The 24,142-nt window shown below is 44.7% G+C and overlaps 1 protein-coding gene across 1 annotated transcript in view; it reads right to left on the bottom strand.

Moving 5' to 3' along the window:
* Positions 1-10,844: 10,844 nt before the first annotated feature.
* The window catches only part of CFAP69 (cilia and flagella associated protein 69), a 109,745-nt gene continuing 96,447 nt past the window's right edge, over positions 10,845-24,142 (bottom strand). The window contains exons 19-23 of the mRNA XM_075316833.1: positions 18,294-18,370; positions 17,745-17,942; positions 16,812-16,898; positions 13,728-13,832; positions 10,845-11,802 (exon numbers count right to left, since the gene is read on the bottom strand). Coding sequence (XP_075172948.1) covers positions 11,656-11,802; positions 13,728-13,832; positions 16,812-16,898; positions 17,745-17,942; positions 18,294-18,370 — 614 coding nt within the window. The 3' untranslated portion in view covers positions 10,845-11,655. The remainder of the gene's footprint in view (positions 11,803-13,727; positions 13,833-16,811; positions 16,899-17,744; positions 17,943-18,293; positions 18,371-24,142) is intronic.

Below are 24,142 nucleotides of genomic sequence, written 5' to 3'. Positions count from 1 at the left end.
CACATTAAATATTGGGTTGGTTAAGTGACTTGCGTGCCGTATGCAATAAGGAATTTATTTATTTTACTCTAAAGATTTGTCATATTTTTGGTACCCAGAAATTGTGTGATTTATTATTTTTTTTTATTTCTTAATTCTATGCTGATTAATATATCTTCATAGCAGTCACAGCGTTGTTTTTCCAAATACATGTTGTTAAAAAATAACTTTTTGACTACCTACAGCCACCAATAGGGGGAGCTTATGAGCTTTCTGTAGTCTGGTATACATTGACAACAATAATAACACCATATGCAGTTGGCTCCCCCTAGTGGTGGCTACACAAAGTATGATTTTTATCATTTAAATCTATCACAATGCTGGGGATTTAAACTTCTATATTGTAAAGACAGAATACAATTATTGATTTCCTAAGTTACCTAAATTTAACCCCTTAAGGATGAAGCCAGTTTTGTCCTTAATGCCCAGGCCATTTTTTGCAATTCTGACCAGTGTCCCTTTATGAGGTTATAACTCTGGAACGCTTCAACGGATCCCGGTGATTCTGACACTGTTTTTTCGTGACATATTGTACTTCATGATAGTTATAAATTTAGAACGATATTTTTTGCTTTTATTTGGGAAAAAATCGGAAATTTGATGAAAATTTTAAAAATTTTGCAATTTTCAAACTTTTAATTTTTATGCCCATAAACCGGAGAGTTATGTCACACAAAACAGTTAATAAATAATATTTCCCACATGTCTACTTTACATTAGCGCAATTTCTGAAACAAAATGTTTTGGGGTTAGGAAGTTAGAAGGGGTCAAAGTTCATCTGCAATTTCCCATTTTTTCAACAAAATTCACAAAACCATTTTTTTAGGGACCACATAACATTTGAAGTGACTTTGAGAGGCCTAAGTGACAGAAAATACCTTAAAGTGACACCATTCTCAAAACAGCACCCCTCAAAGTACTGAAAACCACATCCAAGAAGTTTATTAACCCTTCAGGTGCTTCACAGGAACTAAAGCAAAGTGGAATGAAAAAAAGCAAAAAATAAAATTTTACCTAAAATGTTGCTCTACCCCAAATTTATTCACTTTTAGAAGAAATAACACAACAAAATGAACCCCAAAACTTGTTCCCCACTTTCTTATGAGTGCGCCGATACCCCACATGTGGTCAGAAACCTTTGTTTGGACAAATGGGAGGGCTTGGAACAGAAGGAGCAATATTTGAATTTTGGAAAGCAAATTTGGCTGAAACAGATTGCGGGCACCATGTTGCATTTACATGTCCGCTAAGGTACCTAAACAGCAGAAACTCCTCACAAGTGACCCCATTTTGGAAAGTGGACCTCTCAAGGCTTCTATCTAGGGGTATAGTGAGCATTTTGGATCCACAGGTACTTCACAGATTTTGATAACGTTACATTGTCACATTGAAAATTTTCATTTTTTTCTCAAAAATGTTGCTTTAGCATCAATTTTTTCACTTTTTCAAGAGGTAATTCCAAAAATTTGACCCCAATGTTTGTTACCCACTTTTTTATGAGCGCGGTGATACCTCACTTGTGGTCTGAAACCTTTGTTTGGAGAAATGGGAGGGCTAGGAACGGAAGGAGCAATATTTGAATTTTGGAAAGGAAATTTGGCTGAAAAAGATTGCGGGCACCACGTCGCATTTGGAGGATTCCTAAGGTATGTAAACAGCAAAAAACCACCAAAAGTGACCCCATATTGGAAACTAGGCCCCTCAAGGAATTTATCTAGATGTTTGGTGAGTACCCTGAACCTCCAGGTGCTTTACAGAAGTTTATAATGTTGAGCCATGAAAATAAAAAAATAAAATTTTACCACAAAATTGTTACTTCAACCAGGTAGCTTTTTTTTTTCACAAGGGTAACAGGAAAAAAATCACCATGAAATTTATTGCGCAATTTCTCCTGAGTTTGGTGATACCTTATATGTGGTGGAAATCAACTGTTTGGGCACACGGCAGGGCTCGGAAGAGAAAGAGTGCAATTTGACTGCAAAATTGGCTGGAATCAATAGCGGACGCCATGTTGCATTAGGAGAGCCCCTGAGGTGCCTAAGCAGTGGAGGTCCCCCACAAGTGACCCCATTCGGGAAAATAGACCCCACAAGGAATTTATCTAGATGTTTGGCGAGTACCCTGAACCCTCAGGTGCTTCACAGAAGTTTATAATGTTGAGCTGTGAAAATAAAAAAAATATATTTTTACCACAAAATTGTTACTTCAACCAGATAGCTTTTTTTTAACAAGAGTACACGGAAAAATATCAGCATAAAATTTATTGTTCAATTTCTCCTGAGTATGCTGATACCTTATGCGTGGTGGAAATCAACTGTTTGGGTGCACAGCAGGGCTCGGAAGGGAAGGAGCGCCATTTGACTGCACAATTGGCTGGAATAATTAGCGGACGCTATGTCGCATTTGGAAAGCCCCTTAGGTGCCTAAACAGTGGAGGTCCCCCACAAGTGACCCCATTCTGGAAAAAAGACACCTCAAGGCTTTTATCGAGGTGTATATTGAGCATTTTGAATCCACGAATACTTCACAGAATTTGATAAGCTTAGGTTGCCATATTGAAATTTTCATTTTTTTCACAAAAATGTTGATTTAGCGACACATTTCTCACTTTTTCAAGAGGCAACAACAAAACGTGTACCCCACAGGTTGTTATCTAATTTCTTGTGAGCGCAGCGATACCCCACATGTGGCCAAAAACCTTTGTTTGGATAAATGGGAGGGCTTGGAATGGAAGGAGCACCATTTGAATTTTGGAAAAGTTGAAGTAAATTGCGCGCACCATGTCACATTAGCAGGGCCCCTTGGGTACCTATACAGCAGAAACCCCCCACAAGTGACCCCATTTTGGAAACTGGACCCCTCAAGGATTTTATTCAGGAGTATAGTAAGCATTTTGAATCCACAGGTACTTCACAAAAATGTTGCTGTAGCAACAAATTTCTCACTGTTAGGCTATGTGGCCATGATCCAGCGACACGGCGTCTAGTACACAGTGTCAGCCTTCCTGCAGAGATGTGAGTGTTGTCCACGGGAGAACGCAGCTGCCCATGCCCACGATTTGGGTTCAGGCTGCTGTGGACTTTAGCTCTATTCTACCTGCAGAAAACACTCATCTCCGCAGCATAAATTGACATGCTGAGGCTCGGGAAGCTGCGCCACAGGTCAGTGTATACTGCGGAGAAAAGAAGCACAGTGGGCATAGGATTTCTAAAAATCCTTCCACTGTGCTTCTACTGCACAACGCAGCGTTATGGATGCAGGGAAAACACTCTGCGCCCAAAACGCTGCAAACCCCGATTGTGGGCGCAGCCTAAAATGCTACAATGGATGAATGGATAGATGTCAAAATATATAACGTCCCACCCCCCTGCATATTCTAAGCTGGCGCCCTTTAGTGCCTTTCATGTGGCACTAAAGGATGCCTAGCCTTGTATTTAGCCCAAAAGAAAAAAAAAGAATTAAAATAAATGACGTGGGGTCCCCCCTATTTTTGATAGCCAGCTAAGGTAAAGGAGACAGCTGTAGCCTGCAAACCACAGCTGACAGCTTCATCTTGTCTGGTGATCAATTTGGAGGGCTCCCCAAGCTGTTTTTTTTTTTAATTATTTATAAATAAATCCTGAACACAGGAAGCTGACAGCTGCGCTCTGCACATGTGACCGGCGTCTGCTGAGAAGGAGCCGGAGGAGGGGGCCGCGGGGGATCAGCGCTCCGACAGGTATGTAGGACACCGAGGAACACCGGGGTGGGGATAGGGGGTGACTTGGCAGGGCCTGGGGAGCAGGTTTCTGTCGCATGTGTTATGGCACATACGACAGAAACCATAAGAAAAGTGTGAATGTGGCCGGCGCGCTGCTGTGCTCGCCGGTGCGCGCAGCCATCTTGGATTTTCGGGAGGGGGTTGGGGGTCGGGGGGGGGGGCACTTTGGGGACATCGGGGGACCGGAGGGAACCGGGAAGGAGATTTATCTCCCATCTGACATGTTTGATCATGCCAGATGGGAGCTAAATCATTTTTTACCGGTGCGGTCATTTACTATAACTTGATGATCGGTGTACGGTGTATACCGGTCATCACGTGACTGGGGACCGGAAAAACCGGCCCGAATCATGATCTCCAGGGTCTCAGCTACCCCCGGTAGCTGAAACCCCGGAGATTTTCTGACGCTGGGGGGCGCTATACACTTATTTCTGCCCGCCGTTTTAAAACGGCAAAAAGGAATAAGGACCCTTTTTTGGTGCCGTTTTAAAACGTAACGCGGTTGTAATGGGGTTAAAAAAATAGCATTCAATTTCTAAGAGTAACTGAACTTTAAACATGTTTTTTTATAGCCCAAAAAAGTTGCACACTTCGTAAAACTTTTCTGCTGTATGTAAAATGAAATTCAGGGGGACAGAAGTAGAAAAAATGTTGCGACTTTTTTTTTTTTTTTTTTAAATCTGCAATTGATAAATCAGCTGAAAACACCTGAAAAGCCTGAATTCTCCTACAAATGGTGAACACAAAAATAAAACCAAACTAAGGCCCTGTGCGCACTTGCCGGTTTTTGCCACGGATTTTCCGCGGATTTGCTGCATGTTTCGCTGCAGAAAATGTTCATAACATCTCTGCAGTGATTCACCAGCAAAACCTATGGGAAAAAAAATGCTGTGCGCACTATGCGGATTTTGACAGCTGCATGTTTTGCTGCGGGATTCCCGCAGGAAAAACAATTGCATGTCACTTCTTTTCCGCACGTCGCTGCGGGATTTCACTCCATTGACTGCCATGTAATCGTGAAATCCCGCAGGGAATAACGCAGGCAGCAAATTCTGTGCGGTTCATTGCGTTTTCCTGCGTTATTCCCTCCGGTATTTCGCGGTTTACCTGCGGTAATGTTCATCGCTGCCCTTCGGTTTGCAGGGAAGTGATGTCATTATGACAGGAAGAGGAAGCGGAGCAGAGAGTAAACACACACACATCACATCACAGACACACACACATCACATCACAGATACGGACATAGACACAGACATACAATACACACAGATCTCACACACAGACATATAGATTACACATAGAAAGCAAACGGACATATAGAAAAAAAAACCACGTGGGCTCTGCCGTATTTTTATCTTCCAGCCGAGGTAAGCACACAGCGGCGACCCGGTATTCTCAGGCTGGGGAGGACAAGGGGCAGGGTTAATGTCCCCCCCCCCCTCCCGCAGCCGACAATATCAGCCCATAGCTGCCTCGGGACTGTCGCATCCATTATGCGGCAGTCCCGGAGTGTCCCCGGCTCTTCCTGTTGCCGTGATGCGGTGGCAAATCAGGGTAATATAAGGAGTTAATGGCGGCGGATCGCCGCCACTAAGTCCAGGCTTGATCATGGCAGCGTCTATGTGACAGCTGACGTGATCAACCCGTAAGTAAAGTGAAAAAACACACACACCGAAAAATCCTTTATTTTAAATAAAACACAAAAAAGCCCCTGGTTCACCCCTTTATTTACCCCCCCAAAACACACAGCTCCGGCGTAATCCACGTCCTGCGATGCTTGCATCAGCCGCGACTGACACTGCTGAATGCAGCCTCGCAGCGAGACAGCAGAGGTAACCACAGGGCATTTCCCACGGCCGGTAATGTGAACTCACACTACTGCTCGAGAGAAATGCAGCGATCTGTCCTCTATCTATTCTTCTATCTGTCTATTTATCTATTTATCTGTCTGCTATCTATCTCAGAAGGAAATTACTTTTTTTTTTTCCCTCAATTTTCCTCAATGTGCTTTATTGCATTGAATGCATTAAAGCACATGTACCAATCCGCATGCGGAAAAACTGCGGCAATACCGCGAACAATACCGCGGTAAAACCGCAGCAAACTGCATGCGGTTTTCGGGTGCGGTTTGCCGCGGTTTTTTACCGCGGGTGCAGTAATCTTTCAGACCCTGCGGAATTTTCTTAAGAAAATTCCGTTTTCCAGTGCGCACAGGGCCTAACACATAAAAAAGTACAAAAGTTGCAATAAAAGAACAGGTGCAAAACCAGACAAAGCTAAAACGCACAAAAGCAATGATGTATTTCTACCTACAACATATTTTGTATTCCCTGTGAACTTTTCCACATTTTTTCATGTTACACCCACTAACTTACATGTTTTTTAATGTGATCAAGTATTTGTGATGTGTAAAGGAAATGATTAGTAGTTTTGTAAGTATTTTAAATATGTAAATCTGAAAATTGTGTTGTGCATTTGTATTCAGCCCCCAGAGTCAATACTTTGTAGGATCACCTTTTGCTGCAATTACTGCTGCAAGTCTTTTGGGGGAGGTCTCTACCAGATTTGTACATCTCAAGGCTGCCCATTCTTCTTTGCAATATCAAAAATGTGTGTATGTGTATTTCTATACAGTGTGTCCACCCATATCCTGTCCACCACCATTAACTTGAGAACGGCGGCAGCTATAGGCATAGAAGTGGTGTCTAGGTATAGTAAAGTAGTCATGTGCTACGCAATGAAACCACCTATAGCGCCACCTGGTGGAAAACAACGGAGTTAGCATTTTTATCTCGAAAACAGAACGAGATAGAGAAAAAAAGTGAATTACAAAGTTGTAGGGCATCATCAATTCACTATGAATCGACACCTTGCATACAGAAATGCTATGATTAGAACGTATAAAACTCACAAGGCTGCGGACGTGAAGCGATACCTCCCACGCAGATTGGGAGTTTAGATGGTGAGCCCCAATGGGGACAGTGTTGCTGATGTACAGTTAGGTCCAGAAATATTTGGACAGTGACACAATTTTCGCGAGTTGGGCTCTGCATGCCACCACATTGGATTTGAAATGAAATCTCTACAACAGAATTCAAGTGCAGATTGTAACGTTTAATTTGAAGGTTTGAACAAAAATATCTGATAGAAATTATAGGAATTGTCACATTTCTTTACAAACACTCCACATTTTAGGAGGTCAAAAGTAATTGGACAAATAAACCAAACCCAAACAAAAATTTTTTATTTTCAATATTTTGTTGCGAATCCTTTGGAGGCAATCACTGCCTTAAGTCTGGAACCCATGGACATCACCAAACGCTGGGTTTCCTCCTTCTTAATGCTTTGCCAGGCCTTTACAACCGCAGGCTTCAGGTCTTGCTTGTTTGTGGGTCTTTCCGTCTTAAGTCTGGATTTGAGCAAGTGAAATGCATGCTCAATTGGGTTAAGATCTGGTGATTGACTTGGCCATTGCAGAATGTTCCACTTTTTTGCACTCATGAACTCCTGGGTAGCTTTGGCTGTATGCTTGGGGTCATTGTCCATCTGTACTATGAAGCGCCGTCCGATCAACTTTGCGGCATTTGGCTGAATCTGGGCTGAAAGTATATCCCGGTACACTTCAGAATTCATCCGGCTACTCTTGTCTGCTGTTATGTCATCAATAAACACAAGTGACCCAGTGCCATTGAAAGCCATGCATGCCCATGCCATCACGTTGCCTCCACCATGTTTTACAGAGGATGTGGTGTGCCTTGGATCATGTGCCGTTCCCTTTCTTCTCCAAACTTTTTTCTTCCCATCATTCTGGTACAGGTTGATCTTGGTCTCATCTGTCCATAGAATACTTTTCCAGAACTGAGCTGGCTTCATGAGGTGTTTTTCAGCTAATTTAACTCTGGCCTGTCTATTTTTGGAATTGATGAATGGTTTGCATCTAGATGTGAACCCTTTGTATTTACTTTCATGGAGTCTTCTCTTTACTGTTGACTTAGAGACAGATACACCTACTTCACTGAGAGTGTTCTGGACTTCAGTTGATGTTGTGAACGGGTTCTTCTTCACCAAAGTATGCGGCGATCATCCACCACTGTTGTCATCCGTGGACGCCCAGGCCTTTTTGAGTTCCCAAGCTCACCAGTCAATTCCTTTTTTTCTCAGAATGTACCCGACTGTTGATTTTGCTACTCCAAGCATGTCTGCTATCTCTCTGATGGATTTTTTCTTTTTTTTCAGCCTCAGGATGTTCTGCTTCACCTCAATTGAGAGTTCCTTAGACCGCATGTTGTCTGGTCACAGCAACAGCTTCCAAATGCAAAACCACACACCTGTAATCAACCCCAGACCTTTTAACTACTTCATTGATTACAGGTTAACGAGGGAGACGCCTTCAGAGTTAATTGCAGCCCTTGGAGTCCCTTGTCCAATTACTTTTGGTCCCTTGAAAAAGAGGAGGCTATGCATTACAGAGCTATGATTCCTAAACCCTTTCTCCGATTTGGATGTGAAAACTCTCATATTGCAGCTGGGAGTGTGCACTTTCAGCCCATATTATATATATAATTGTATTTCTGAACATGTTTTTGTAAACAGCTAAAATAACAAAACTTGTGTCACTGTCCAAATATTTCTGGACCTAACTGTATGTTAAGTGCTGAGGAATGAATGGCGCTATATAAGTGAATAAATCTTATTATTATTTCTCTCTGATTGCTGTACTTGTAGTATATGCTTATTTAGTATATGCTCTAACATTGTATTAGAGAGAAAGAAAGCAAGATTAGATAGAGAATTCGTGAGAACGGTCCCTCTACAGGTCCAACAGTCTTGTATATTCCATTACATATAATAATTGAAATGCAAAACATGAACTTCTCATTTACTCTATATTAACATTTCTCCTTATTTTGCCAATTACAAACTGCTTTAATTCCTGTATCCTTTCACTTTCGGATGCACTTCAAATACTATGTCTTGCTTCAAATTATCTCCATTGTCTGTCTAACGTACAACCGTAACTATGCTATTTTCCTATTTTTTGGTCTTGGGAGGATCCTGAGCGTAGCCCCCTCAGTAACAGAATGTCTTACACCCGGCTAGGGCCAGGGTGGACCCCTACCAGTATTATGCATCTGAGTAGGGAGTAAGCTTTGCGCCCCCGGTGCAGCCTACTGAAGTTCCAGATGGATATGGTTTGCAGAGGATGTGTATGAAGATTACAAGGAAGGGGAAAGATGTTTTAGTGTACGTGGAGAGAGCACAAGGAGAGAAAAGGTAGGGGTAAAAGAGATATCGGAGAAGAAAACTGGGGAGGAAGAGCGAGAGAAAAGAGGAATATACTGGGAGAAGAAAGAAGAAAAAGAAGAGAACAGAAAAAAGGAGACAGGAAAGAAAAAAAAAAGAAGAAAGAAAAAAAAAAGGGAGGGGGAGGGGTGTGTGTGGTTTGGGGGGGATTATGAGATGAGGGGAGGAATAGGGGGAGGGAAGAGATTGGGGGGGGAGGGTGGAGGTCATGGGGTAAGGGGTAGATGTGACACACCAGCGCCCGAGACCTCTCCTTTACTGAGCCAGTAACCTCGAGAAGTCCTGGGTTTCCTTAAACATAATCCAGGGCTGCCAAGTCCGGGTGTGGGTATCAGTAGTGTCATTTGCTATTGCAGATAATTCTTCCATTAGGGCTATGTGTGAGAACTCCTTAAACCACTCCCCAACAGGTGGCGTCTCCGTCCTCCGCCAGTATCTGGGGATTACTGATCTAGCTGCAATCAGGCAAAACCCGAGGAGGTCTCTTTTTTGTGCCCCAATGGGGCCTGGCAACATGGAGAGAATCGCCACCTGAGGGGTAGGTTTGACCTGGGTTCCTGTGATCCTTGTATAAGCTCCGAATACCGCGTCCCAGAAGGGTTTGATTTTTTCACATTCCCACGATATGTGGGACATTGTCCCCTTTTCAATTCCGCAGCGCCAGCACCTGTCTGGGGCCGAAGGGAATAGTTTATGAATTTTGGTTGGGCAGAGGTACCACCGAGCCAGAATCTTGTAATTCTTTTCCTGAGCAAACCCTGCCACCGACATTTTATGTGTCAAGAGGAAAGCTTTTTGCTTATCCTCCTTCGAGAATGTAGTACCCAGTTCCTTTTCCCATGCCTGGACATAGTCCGGGCCCGGGTGATTAGGCTGTCCGTTAAGGCGTTTATATATCACTGAGATCAGGTAGGAGGGTGGTGAATTCCTTAGGAACAAGCCCTCGAACGGTGGAATATATTTTGGTTATAAGATGTGGGTGTGTAGTTGGCTTTTTTGCATACTTGTTGTTACACAGTAACTGATTTCTCCGTGAGGCTTTTCCAGGGCTGTCTGATCACTGTATCACCTTACTATCTGGTACAACCGCGGCCTAAAGGGTGCTTTACACGCTGTGACATTGCTAGCGATAGCACCCGCCCCCGTCGTTGTTGCGATATGTGGTGATTGCTGCCGTAGCGAACATTATCGCTACGGCAGCGTCACATGCACATACCTGTTCTGTGACGTCGCTCTTGCTGCCGAACAATCCCTCCTTCGAGGGGGAGGTGCATTCGGCGTCACAGCGAGGTCACAAAACGGCCGTCCAATAGAAGAGGAGGGGAGGAGATTAGCGGCTGGAACATGCCGCCCACCTCTTTCCTTCCTCCTTTCCGATGGACGCAGGTAGGATGATGTTCGTCGTTCCTGCGGTGTCACAGGAACGACGAACAATCTGCGGAATGAAACATCAACGACATTATGATTTGGAGCGACATATCAATGATCAACGATTTTTGACGTTTTTGCGATCGTTGATCGTCGCTCCTAGCTGTCACACGCTGCGATGTCGCTAACGACGCTGGATGTGCATCACTAACACCGCGACCCCGACGATATATTATTACCGATGTCGCAGCGTGTAAAGCACCCTTTAATGTTATTCTTTGCTTGCCACACTTCTATGGATAATGTTTCCATTATTGCCCAGGAGGTACAAAAATCCCAAATCCGAAGCAAAATGATGATGATACAAATCCTATTAATTCTAGCAGCATCGCATTTTTATTCAGAGTAAGTATACACACTGGAAATATGGAAATGGATGTCAAGCTTGTAGATACCGATCTTCACAGGCATCCAAAACTGTCGTCCTATGCCTATCCATCCGCTGCGTGACCACAACTCCAAGCGTGCCGGAAAGGGGCTCCCGTGTGAACAGAGAAGTACGGTGCATGCGTGACCATCGTCGGTGAACTGAGTGGAGATCACGCATCATTACTCCAGGACCCCTGTTCTCAGGATTGGGGGGGTCCCACCAGTTATGCGTGGATAGATGATGAATGATGTCTGTGGGATAGCCCTTTAAAATGAGAAGTTGGTGCGGCAACCTGATTTGGCTAAAGGGTTTTCCAAGCAGAGGGCTTCCTCCTCCATGTCAATCTGCCCCATCAGGCCACAAAGAGCAGGTGTCGGCCTAATGTGACAACCTCTGTATACCGTACTCTATTACAGCCAATAACTTTTATTACAATGCAAATGAAATAACTTAAGCAACTTCTGTAATATAGTCTGATGTGTCTTTACAGCTCTATGCAAAGCGATGTGTCTCCATGGCAACAGACTACAAACGAACACCTTGTAGTCTGATCCTGCAATCTTATTCCTCCAGGTCTTTCCATAAAATGTATTTAAGCTGCTGAATGTACATTCATAAGAAGAAGGGTATAAATGACGGAGAGTATGATTGCCGGAGCAGGGCTCGTTTATAGGTTGGCACCATGCAGACACACAGCTCTGTGTTCAGTTACAAACTGCTTGCAGAATTTATCTGTACAATCCTGTTTCTTCCTTTATTCCACCATTTTCACACCTTTGGCTTTTTGCAGCGCTCCTCCCCGAATGGGAACCCTCTTGAGGGCGAGTTCTGTATCCGCGAGGGGGCCCCCGGTAAGTCTAGACGGTGTGCTCTCCACGGTCACAACAGGGCCGAAGGCAACCTGCAAAACAATGGGTGGGGTTTAAGATGAACTATCTCACTGGTGGACACAGAAAGAACAGGGCCCCTGTGCAAGAACAATATATAGGCTCTTTGCAGCCCAAAAGCTCACCAAAATGCACAATTACCACTGGTTTGGAAGTAGAGATGGGCCTACTTACCTCTCAGGCCCCCGTGTCCACCAATGAACTATCTGCCAAGCAAATGCGGATCTGCACAGTATTTATAGCATGTACGACAGGAGAGGGCTCAAACTAATTCAATTTTCTTTTTTTTATCCAAAACTAAAATAAATATTTCTAGTAGTGATTAATGATGGGCACACTCGAAGATAACCGGCACCGGCGGATCTAACCAGATTTAAAAAAAAAAATCCGTTTTGGGCCCGGAATTGGCTGGCTGGATGTCGGTCCCCATATAAGTCTATGGGGACCAGAATCTGAAGATTAAAAATGGTGGTAGAAGGAATAGGGGGATAGTAGCAGATGCCAATGGGTGGGGAAAGCAGTGCATATGCATGATCCTAATGAGCGGCCCCCGAAGTGAATGGGCAGCCACGGGAGCCATTACAGTCGTGCCGGATGCTCGATATTTATGAAGCGCCACTTGCTTTATTATTATTTTTCTTTATTTTTCCTTTATTTTTTGTATTACTCAAGTGCCGGACCCAGATCATTACCTGAATACTTTTGAAACCGCACGAATCAGGACTTTTATAGTCCGGGTCCGCCCATCACTAATTTCTACTACACATTTATTTTGGCTACCTTCTTTTTTTTCCTAAAAAACAACAACCCTAAAACCTGCATTTTAGCTTCAGACCCTATAGATCATGGGTGGAAAAAAGGGTGGGCGGAGTAGGCAGTCATCTAGAGCATCATTTAGGGACAGATGCAATTTATGGAAAGAAAACAAATCAAATAAATACCTTAAAAATGCATTATTTTACCTTAAAGGGGCACTCCATCTCCACTTACCTGTGCAATAAGCAGGTATCGGGCACATGTTCTATTCTAATAAAAAATAATTGCCAATCATGCACATTTGCCGGCAGATATTATTAGACGTGATGTCTAAAGTGAGCGAAGCTGGATCAACACTTTAAGGCCCTGTACGCACTAGAAAAAGAATTTTTTGCAAGAAATTTTTCAAGAAATTTCTTGAGAGTCTGAAAGTAATCGCACCAATAACACATGCGTTTTTACCGCGTTTTTGATGCATTTTTCCGCAGGTTGATCCCTGCGGTTTTTTTACCATTATCTATGGCAAAAAACGCAGGTACCTGCAGAAAAGAAGTGACATGCTCACTCTTTTTCTCAAGAAATTCTGCAGAAAGAATTTTCTTGAGAAAAAACTGCAGTGTGCGCACGCAAAAAAAGCGGGTAAAAACGCAGTGTGTGCACAGGGCCTAAAGGCTTTTTTTTTTTTTTTTTTATAGCAAGAAAAGGTGCATCAAAGGTCAATAAAAGGTTCAAAAGGGGAAAAAAAACCACTATCTTGTAATTACGCAAACCTTTTGTCACTTTTGGAGTTTTTACACCAGTCCCGGACAGCCCTAACATTTTTTAAAACCAGGGATTAATCGTGGCTGAGCGCATAAGGCAAATTCTTCACAATTGACATTACAAAAGTGATGTAAATTATGTTAAAATTTGGTGCTGAAAAATGCGCATATAGTTAGGATGTGACACCCCTGAATAAAATTAGATGAATCTTATTTCAAAAGTACACTTATGCAAAGTGTCAGCGTTGAGGAACCAGAGCCAGAGGGTTTTTAATGCATTTGCATATAGGTTTTTTCTGGGGGGTGCTACAGAAATATGAGCCAAAATTGAATTATCTTCAATTATGCCCTAAAATGGTAACAAAACAAGCATAGAAGTCATCACAAGTCAAAATATCATTATACTATCATGTTCAAGTTACCGTAGTATTAAGGTTCGGGATCTGGGTGGAGTGGACGGTTGTATTTTGGGGTCTCGCTTTAGGTCTTGAGGATTCAATTGACTTTTCCTGAAGTCGTTTTGCTTTCTGAAAATAAATGCACAAAAAAAAATAATCTAAATATATAGTAATAATAATAATCAGGAGCCATTACAGAACTAAAGATTCCTGTTCTCTAGGAAGCCGACGCGGAGTATTACATGTATAGGCTACCACCTAGAACAAGTCTCAGGAAGAGGAAGAGAATCATATAGATTTTGTGATATACAGAGTTGAGGTTACTCAGCAAGAACTTCACACTTATGATCGATAGCATCAGTTACGGGTGCTCCTCCGGCAGACCATGGTCCAAACCGGAGCCCCCCACACAGCCATGAAAGATACACTGGAGGAAAGCACAGTCAGTGCATTTACAACAGCAATTCTGTAGTGCCAACGTCCCTAGAGTGACGCCAACTTACTCACCGCGCTGGCCGAGTCACGGCCTCCCCCAGCTTTCCATGTGTGCTGCTGCCTCCTTCCCCTCCTGGGGTCTGTGCATGCAACCCATTTCTCCCGGGAGTGTGCTTAGGGCACATGTGCATGCATCGGCCCTCCTCTTAAAGGGCTAGCGCATTATTTTCAGGAAATGCCTCTCAGCCTACGGCTAAGAGGGACTATGTATTTAAGGTACCCTCCCATTATGGGAGGTGCCTGTGCAACGTTCCTAGTTAGTCAGTGTCTCAGTCTGCTAGCTAGCTAGTTCTCAAGTCCCGTTACCCCTGTGTCTGTCACCTGTCCCTGCCTTCCCATACCTGTCTGTCCCTGCCATACCCACCATTCCTGTCTGTACCAGCTTGCCTCAGTCACCCCTGCCTATACCTGAGTGTGTCACCTGGGGGTCAGCTGCCACAGTCCCGGTTACTGCCCTGGGAGTGGTACCTGGCGTCCACCTCACGGTAGGCGATCAATTAAGCCCCTCCCACTAAAGGGTACTTTCAGGTCCCCCTCGTGGTCCAGTGGGTCCACTAATCCGGCTTGCTGCCCCTACACCGGCCACAAGCGTTATAAACTCCAAGATTAACAGAGACCCTTAAATCCCACAGAGAATTAATAAAGTGATAAAGCATTGGTGACCCCAACTCTAGTTAACCCTAGAACGCATACCTGGGGCCTCGCAGGCCTGCTAGGTCATTTGTTTTCTATGGTAGATTGAATTGCTTGCACGTTCTAGGGTTAAATGGAGGACAAGGGTCCCAAGTTTTCGTTATCAGTGGGGCTCTCAGTGGTCACTTATACATTTATCATTGATCCCACCGGTAGTCCAACCCTTTTGAGAAGTCAGTTTCTCTTTGTTTGTGATCCTCCCTTTGCTTTTATCCTTGTTGTCAAGTGTTTAATTAAATTTAGGGGTCTCTGTTCTGATTAATCTTAGGAACCTCTTCTGGGGTCTGATTTTTTTTATATACTGTATAGGTTCTGAATTAATTTCCATACGTTCTAATAGGGTTTGATACATTTTAGTGGTATGTTCAGGGGTCTCATCCAAAGTCCAAATTTATTTTAGGGGATGGTGTGAATAAGTAATTTTAAAGGTTTGGGGGCTGAATACCTTTCAGGATCTGAGTAATTTTAAGTGTCAGTTTTATGGTCCGAAGCTTTTATCATGGTCTGGAGTCTGTTTCATTTTAGAGGTAAGGAGCCCAAATTAATTTTAAGGGTCTATTATAGGTTCTGTTTCATATTAGGAGTCTTTTCTGGAGTCTTACTTAGGGTTGGATTAATTTTAGGGTTCTGAAATACTGTGAATTAATTGGTCTAGGGTCTGAATAACTTTACGAATCTGGTCTAGGGTCAATTTGAAGGCTGTTCTGGACTCTGATTACTTTTCGTGGTCTGAACATATTTTAGGTTTCTGGTGTCTAAATGAATTTTACAGGTCTGACTGAGGTTCAGGATCAGCAATGGAGTCTGAAGTTTAGGGGTTAAGTTAGAAAGGCTGTAAAGTTTGGAAAAAAACAGTTCTGTAATTGTGTGTCAAAGGGAAAAATACAAAACTTACTAAAGGCCGCTTTACACGCTGCGATATCAGTACCGATATCGCTAGTGTGGGTACCCTCCCCCATCTGTTGTGCGACACGGGAAAATCGCTGCCCGTGGAGCACAACATCGCCCAGACCCGTCACACTACTTTCCTGCCCGGCGACGTCGCTGTGACCGGTGAACCGCCTCCTTTCTAAGGGGGCTGTTCGTTCAGTGTCACTGCGACGTCACAGCTGCGTAACTGAACCGCCGCCCAATAGAAGCGGAGGGGCGGAGATGAGCGGGACGTAACATCCCGCCCACCTCCTTCCTTCCGCATTGTGGCCGGGAGGCAGGTATGGAGAGGTTCCTCGTTCCTGCGGCGTCACACGGAGCGATGTGTGCTGCCACAGGAACGATGAACAACTTCGTTACTGCTGCAGTAATGATATTTGAGAATGGACCCCCATGTCCCGATGAGCGATTTTGCACGTTTTTGCGATGATGCAAAATCGCTCATAGGTGTCACACGCAACGGCATCGCTAATGCGGCCGAATGTGCGTCACAAATTCCGTGACCCCAACGACTTCGCATTAGCGATGTCGTAGCGTGTAAAGCCCCCTTAAGGCTACGTTCACATGTCTTGTAGTCAATCATGCATTAGAACCGATTTCTGCTGGATCCGTTTTTTTAACATGGGAGTGTATGGACAACGGATCCGTAACGGATTGCTATTTAACCATCTGCTGTACTTGCATTTGTAAAGGATCCGTTGTTTTCTTAACAAATGGACGATAAATAGCAATCCGTTAACAGATCCGTTGTCCATAGACTTCAAATGTTATAAACAGATTTGGCTGACATCCGTTATTTAACAACGAACAAAAAAGTTGTGTTTGCAGAACTTTTTGCAAACGGATCTCTGATGGATCCATAATTATTGACGACTACAGGACATGTGAACCCAGCCTTATATACTTACAAAGAGATTCAGCATCTGTGTTCTCATTATTACATGCGGATGCCGCCAATTCATTATCAACCTTTACAACAAAAGTTATTACCTTTAAAGCTTCATAATTCGATGTTCTTGCCAGGAAATTATCCCAGGATTTCATTACTATTTCCCGCTGCTTGTGGTTTACTTTTATCTGTGAGGGAAATATAATGTCAGTATATTACAAATAGGTTATATAATCTAGATATTCCTGAAAACACATCCTCATAAACACATTAAAAATACAAGAATTCCAGGTAATATTTTAAAGTAATAAAAATAGTGTGTGTGAAGAAAGCATAATGGTGCTAACCGTGACTGTCACAAAGTTAACTTTAAAGCCATTGCTCCCTATGAATGAGCAACATTTAGGTTATGGATTGTAGCGTTACTCATTATTAGGGGTACTTCCGTCTCAGTCAGTTATCACCTATCCAGTCAGATCGTTGTGGGTCCTACCAATGGGATCCTCACTAGTGTTCTCTGTTTTCCATTGGCCTTACTCCCCATTGAACTCTTCCTTGCTGTGGTCTCAAAGCAGCGGTTGGAATGGGGGACACACGCCCCCTGCTCTGACTCTTGGTAGGCTCAAGTGAATAGCTTTCTTTGACTGGAATACCTGTCTAAAGGAGTTGTTCACCCTTAGGGTGCTAGTCTTCAGTCACACTATGTGACTGCAGACTTGTGAATCCGCGCAGTGCACACACTGACAGGATTTGCCGTGCCTGCTTCGGCAGTGGATGGTCATGTGGTCTCAAGTATCTGATTTGCATAATTCTGGCCACATTCCAACTAGACTTGTACTGAGCAAGGACGTGCGTGTCTAGTTGGCATGTGACAGCATGGATGCAAATCCCATACTTGCGGTCATGCGCCCGTTTGCTACCGGCGCTGGAGAATTCTCACAGCGCAAACACTGCTCGCTGTGAGGTTTCACATACAGTAAATGCAGATTTGTACCCCAAGGCCACACAGCCTCTTTAAGGGAATGCAATCTCACCTCGGCATATTTTTGCTGCTCTTCCAGAAGCTCCAATTGTTGATGATTTTCGATCATTTCCGTTTGGTGAGTGGCGACGAGTTTACTGATATTTTCCGCAGCTCTTTCAATAACATCCAGGGCTTCTTGATCGGAGGTCACAGGTCGGATATTTTCAGCCTTTAATTCCATTCTAATTTCACTCCAAACTTCTCCGGCCTTAAAGAGTATAAAATAGTTTTGTAAAGCAGGTTTTAAAAGGAACCTGTCAGGACAATGTTTCTATGTAAACTCGTGCTACGGCCGTATACTGTAAGTCTAAAACCAAGGATCAAAACGATACCTGTCTTGTAGTAATCCAATAAGTAAGCACTGAAAAATCAAACTTTAAATCCAAATGTAAATTAGCCTGTAAGTGCAATGGAGGTGTGCCAAGGACTCGAGACGTCCCCGAAACACTTCCAGGATGGCCAGCAGTAAAGCGCCATCAAAGATGGTAGATAGGAAACCCTTTCTACATAAAATGTGTCTATAATACCATGATGAAATTATAAATTGAAAAATAATTACCTTAAAATCTAGATATCTACTTATTACGCTGAGGGTGACATAGTCCAGGGCAGATAAACCGGGTAAATTTTCAAAACCTAAAAGAAAGAAGAAACAGTCATTAAAGGGATTTCTCACCTCTTTCTTCTAACTTCCACTTAGCAAAAGGATGCTATAAAAATACAGTCATATGAAAAAGTTTGGGCACCCCTATTAATGTTAACCTTTTTTCTTTATAACAATTTGGGTTTTTGCTATTTCAGTTTCATATATCTAATAACTGATGGACTGAGTAATATTTCTGGATTGAAATGAGGTTTATTGTACTAACAGAAAATGTGCAATCCGCATTTAAACAAAATTTGACTGGTGCAAAAGTATGGGCACCCTTATCAATTTCTTGATTTGAACACTCCTAACTACTTTTTACTGAGTTACTAAAGCACTAAATTGGTTTTGTAACCTCATTGAGCTTTGTACTTCATAGGCAGGTGTATCCAATCATGAGAAAAGGTATTTAAGGTGGCCACTTGCAAGTTGTTCTCCTATTTGAATCTCCTATGAAGAGTGGCATCATGGGCTCCTCAAAACAACTCTCAAATGAGCTGAAAACAAAGATTATTCAACATAGTTGTTCAGGGGAAGGATACAAAAAGTTGTCTCAGAGATTTAAACTGTCAGTTTCCACTGTGAGGAACATAGTAAGGAAATGGAAGAACACAGGTACAGTTCTTGTTAAGCCCAGAAGTGGCAGGCCAAGAAAAATATCAGAAAGACAGAGAAGAAAAATGGTGAGAACAGTCAAGGACAATCCACAGACCACCTCCAAAGACCTGCAGCATCATCTTGCTGCAGATGGTGTCAATGTGCATCGGTCAACAATACAGCGCACGTTGCACAAGGAGAAGCTGTATGGGAGAGTGATGCAAAAGAAGCCGTTTCTGCAAGCACGCCACAAACAGAGTCGCCTGAGGTATGCAAAAGCACATTTGGACAAGCCAGTTACATTTTGGAAGAAGGTCCTGTGGACTGATGAAACAAAGATTCAGTTGTTTGGTCATACAAAAAGGCGATATGCATGGAGGCAAAAAAACACGGCATTCCAAGAAAAGCACTTGCTACCCACAGTAAAATTTGGTGGAGGTTCCATCATGCTTTGGGGCTGTGTGGCCAATGCCGGCACCAAGAATCTTGTTAAAGTTGAGGGTCGCATGGATTCAACTCAGTATCAGCAGATTCTTGACAATAATGTGCAAGAATCAGTGACGAAGTTGAAGTTACGCAGGGGATGGATATTTCAGCAAGACAATGATCCAAAACACCGCTCCAAATCTACTCAGGCATTCATGCAGAGGAACAATTACAATGTTCTGGAATGGCCATCCCAGTCCCCAGACCTGAATATCATTGAAAATCTGTGGGATGATTTGAAGCGGCTGTCCATGCTCGGCGACCATCAAACTGAACTGAACTGGAATTGTTTTGTAAACAGGAATGGTCAAATCTACCTTCATCCAGGATCCAGGAACTCATTAAAAGCTACAGGAAGCGACTAGAGGCTGTTATTTTTGCAAAAGGAGGATCTACAAAATATTAATGTCACTTTTATGTTGAGGTGCCCATACTTTTGCACCGGTCTAATTTTGTTTAAATGTGGATTGCACATTTTCTGTTAGTACAATAAACCTCATTTCAATCCAGAAATATTACTCAGTCCATCAGTTATTAGATATATGAAACTGAAAAAGCTGTTGCAAAAACCCAAATTGTTATAAAGAAAAAAGGTTAACATTAATAGGGGTGACCAAACTTTTTCATATGACTTTAACATGTAGCACTATTCACCTATCAATCCTCCACCGCTTCTCCCTACCGGTGCTATACCCTTGTGGCAAAGGCTTATCTCTACTAGAACAATGGGCTCAATAGCTGAAATCCATCTCACCCTCTTTCACCTTTCCCCAGTAGTAATAATTCTCGCCCTCTCTCAGTAATGGTGGAATTCTGTTTTGTAGGCGGGCATGTCTCCTCCACTTGGGACAATCCACAAGGCAGTCACGCCTGCAGCTTCCTACTTAGCAAATGCTACTCACCCCTACTACTAGCTAGCTATGACGCAGACACTTTCTGCTGGGCTGCACAGCTTTCTTCATTTCTGCCAGGCTGACAGTCTGTGTATCTAACCTGTACTATCCGCGAATAGCTTCTTTTTATGTTCTCTGTCATGTTTCTGGGGTTGTGTATTCTCATGCCAACCCTACGCCACTCCAGCAGCTAAAAGACAAAATGCAACCCTCACTGCTAATGAGCAACACCATAGACCTCAAAACTGCTGAAAAATGCATCCTGTAAGATTTGAAGTTATCTGCTATCCAAGGATAACTTCCTGATCAACCAGAGTTGGGTTGGCGTTGCACTTGACTATCTCCAGCAGTCCTATAGAGAATGAATGGAGCGGAGGTGCTCATGCTCGACCTTGGCTCCATTTAGACACGGTACTTCAGAGGGATCAGTAGGTCATAGCGATCATTCAAGGGAACCTGTCACCACTTTTTTGGCCTATAAGCTGCAGCCACCACAGGGCTCTTATATACAGCATTCTAACATGCTGTATATAAGAGCCCAGGCCGGCGGTATAACATAAAAAAAACTTTATAATACTTACCTAACGGTCGCACTGTGGGCCTTATGGGAATCTCCGTTGTCCGGTGCTGGCGCCGCCTCTTTTGGCCATCTTTGTGCTCCTTCTTCTCTAGCCGCAGTGCATGATGGGTCCGACGTCATACACACTCGCCGGCATTCAGGTCCTAGGCAGGGCAGATCAAGGTATTGTAGTGCGCCTGCGCAGGACCGGCGAGTGTGTATGACGTAGCCACGTCATGCACCCAGGCTTCAGAAAGAAGACGAAGATGGCCGAAAGAGGTGGCGCCGGCACCAGAGACGCCCATATGGCCAACCGCGCAACCGTTAGGTAAGTATTATAAAAACGGATTTTTGTGTACTCACCGTAAAATCGTTTTCTCTTAGCCATCATTGGGGGACACAGGACCATGGGTGTTATGCTGCCTATCCATAGGAGGACACTAAGTAGATGCAAAAGCATAGCTCCTCCTCTGCAGTATACACCCCCTGGCCGGGCCAGGCAACCTCAGTTTTAGTACACAAGCAGTAGGAGAAAAAAACAGTAAAAACTTCTCAACAGAGGAACATGAGAAAAGAAGAGTCATAACCAAATAAGGTACTGAGAGAACCAAGGCCCATCAGGGCAACAGGGTGGGTGCTGTGTCCCCCAATGATGGCTAAGAGAAAACGATTTTACGGTGAGTACACAAAAATCCATTTTTCTCTGACGCCTCATTGGGGGACACAGGACCATGGGACGTCCTAAAGCAGTCCATGGGTGGGAAACATAAAAGAAGACAACACAACCCAAGGACTAGGAACCAGTCCCAGACAGCCTGGAGCGCCTACTGAGAGAGGTGCTCTACTGCCGTTTGCAGAATTTTCCTACCCAGATTTGCCTCAGTTGAAACCTGGGTATGGACTCTGTAATGCTTTGAAAACGTATGCAGGCTAGACCAGGTCGCAGCCTTACACACCTGTTCCATTGAAGCCTGATGCCGAATGGCTCACGAAGCGCCAACTGCTCGCGTGGAATGAGCCCGCAGCCCACTAGGAATGGGCTTGAGTTGCAAGCGGTAGACTTCCTGGATTGCAGAGCGAATCCAGCGAGCCAGAGTCGCGTTTGAAGCTGCCTGTCCCTTCTTAGGCCCCTCAGGAATGACATACAAAGAGTCCGTTTTCCTAAAGGGGGCTGTCCTGGATATGTAATATCTGAGAGCTCTGACGAGGTCTAACGAATGCAGAGACCTTTCCACCCTATGAACCGGGTGTGGACAAAAGGAAGGCAGAACAATGTCCTCGTTCAAATGAAACGGGGTAAGAACCTTTGGAAGGAAATCCGAAAGGGGACGCAGAACCACCTTGTCCTGGTGAAAGATCAGAAAAGGCTCTCGGCAAGAGAGTGCTGCTAGCTCCGAAACCCGTCTGATGGACGTAATTGCCACCAGGAATGTTACCTTCCAGGACAGAAGAGCAAGGGAGGATTCCTTGAGGGGTTCAAAGGGAGACCTCTGGAGACCGTCCAGAACGAGGTTGAGGTCCCATGGTTCCAGCGGCCGTTTGTACGGGGGAGCTAGATGGGAAACGCCCTGGAGGAAGGTCTTGACTTGTGGTTTTTGAGCCAGGCGGCATTGGTAGAAGATTGAGAGCGCTGAGACCTGCCCTTTAAGGGAGCTGAGAGCCAACCCCACTTGCCAGCCAGACTGTAGAAAGTCGAGAATTCTGGGGATGGCCAGAGGCATAGGCTGGACGTTAGTTTCTCTGCACCATGAAAGGAAGATTTTCCACGTATGGTGGTAAATGAGGGATGAAGCAGGCTTTCGGGCGCTGATCATGATGGAAATAACCGCGGGGAGAATCCCGCTCTTGTTAATACCCAGGTCTCAATGGCCATGCCGTCAGCTTCAGAGCTCTGGAGTTCTGATGGGAAATGGGCCCTTGGGTCAGCAAGTCTGGGATGTCTGGAAGGCGCCACGGTGCGTCTGTGAGCATTTGTACTAATTCTGCGTACCAGGCGCGCCTGGGCCAGTCCGGTGCTATCAGTATCACCGGGACTCCCTCTGCCTTGATCTTCCTGATTACCCGCGACAGCAGGGGTAGAGGTGGAAATATGTAAGGCAGGCGGAATTGGTGCCAGGAGCAGACTAGAGCATCCGCGCCGATGGACTGCGGGTCGCGTGACCTGGCTATGAACGCGGGTACCTTTGCATTCAACCTTGAGGCCATTAGGTCCACGTCTGGTGTGCGCCAGCGAGTGCAGATGTGTAGAAACACATCTGGGTGGAGAGACCATTGGCGACTTAGAAAGTCTGCTGCCCAGTTCTCTACCCCCGGTATGTGTACCGCTGATATCACTGATCCCGACGATTCGGCCCAGCTAAGAATCTTGTGGGCCTCGAGATAAGCCGCTTTGCTGCGGGTGCCCCCCTGCCGATTGACATAGGCTACAGCTGTCGCATTGTCCGATTGGACTCGAATCTGACGACCCGCTAGCAGAGAGCAGAAGATCGCGCGGAGTTCCAGGATGTTTATGGGTAGGAAAGACTCCTGGGGCGTCCAACGTCCTTGAGCAGTGTGGTGCCGGTACACTGTTCCTCCTAGGCAGTTCACTGGGAGAAAGGATCTCCCCTTCGATAGGGATGAGGACCGAAGCCACCAACGGAGTGCGTACCTGACTGAAGGCGTCAGGTGAAGATGTCTGTCCAGGGAGAAGGGGCTCTTGTCCCAGGCCGCTAGAAGGGCTAGCTGCAGTGGGCGGAGGTGCAGTTGAGCAAAGGGTACTGCTTCCATAGCTGCCACCATCCTGCCAATCACTTTCATGCTGAATCGAATGGAGCGAGATGGAGGACGTAGAAAGCAGCGTACCGCTCATTGAAGAGCGATCGCCATGTCCTGAGGGAGAAGGATCAAGCCACGACGGGTGTCCAGGGATATGCCCAGGAAGGTGATGGATCGTGATGGGATCGGGGATGATTTGTCCAGATTCACTAGCCACCCTAAGCGGGATAGGGTGTCCACAGTGATCTGTACGCTGGTTGAGCAGTCGCGGAAGGAGGGGGCCTTGATGAGGTCGTCCAAGTAAGGGAGAACGACTACTCCCCTGGCGTGAAGGACGCTCATGGCGGCCGCCATGACTTTGGTGAAGACCCTTGGTGCGGTGGCAAGGCCGAAGGGTAGAGCTACGAATTGAAAGTGTGAGTCCTGAATTGCGAAGCGGAGGAACTTTTGGTGATCTGGGGCGATGGGTA

Source organism: Anomaloglossus baeobatrachus, chromosome 6 (assembly GCF_048569485.1).
Source record: "Anomaloglossus baeobatrachus isolate aAnoBae1 chromosome 6, aAnoBae1.hap1, whole genome shotgun sequence".
Taxonomy (NCBI): Eukaryota; Metazoa; Chordata; class Amphibia; order Anura; family Aromobatidae; genus Anomaloglossus; species Anomaloglossus baeobatrachus.
Note: the sequence above shows the minus strand (reverse complement) of the source record. Positions and strands in the feature narration are given on the sequence as shown.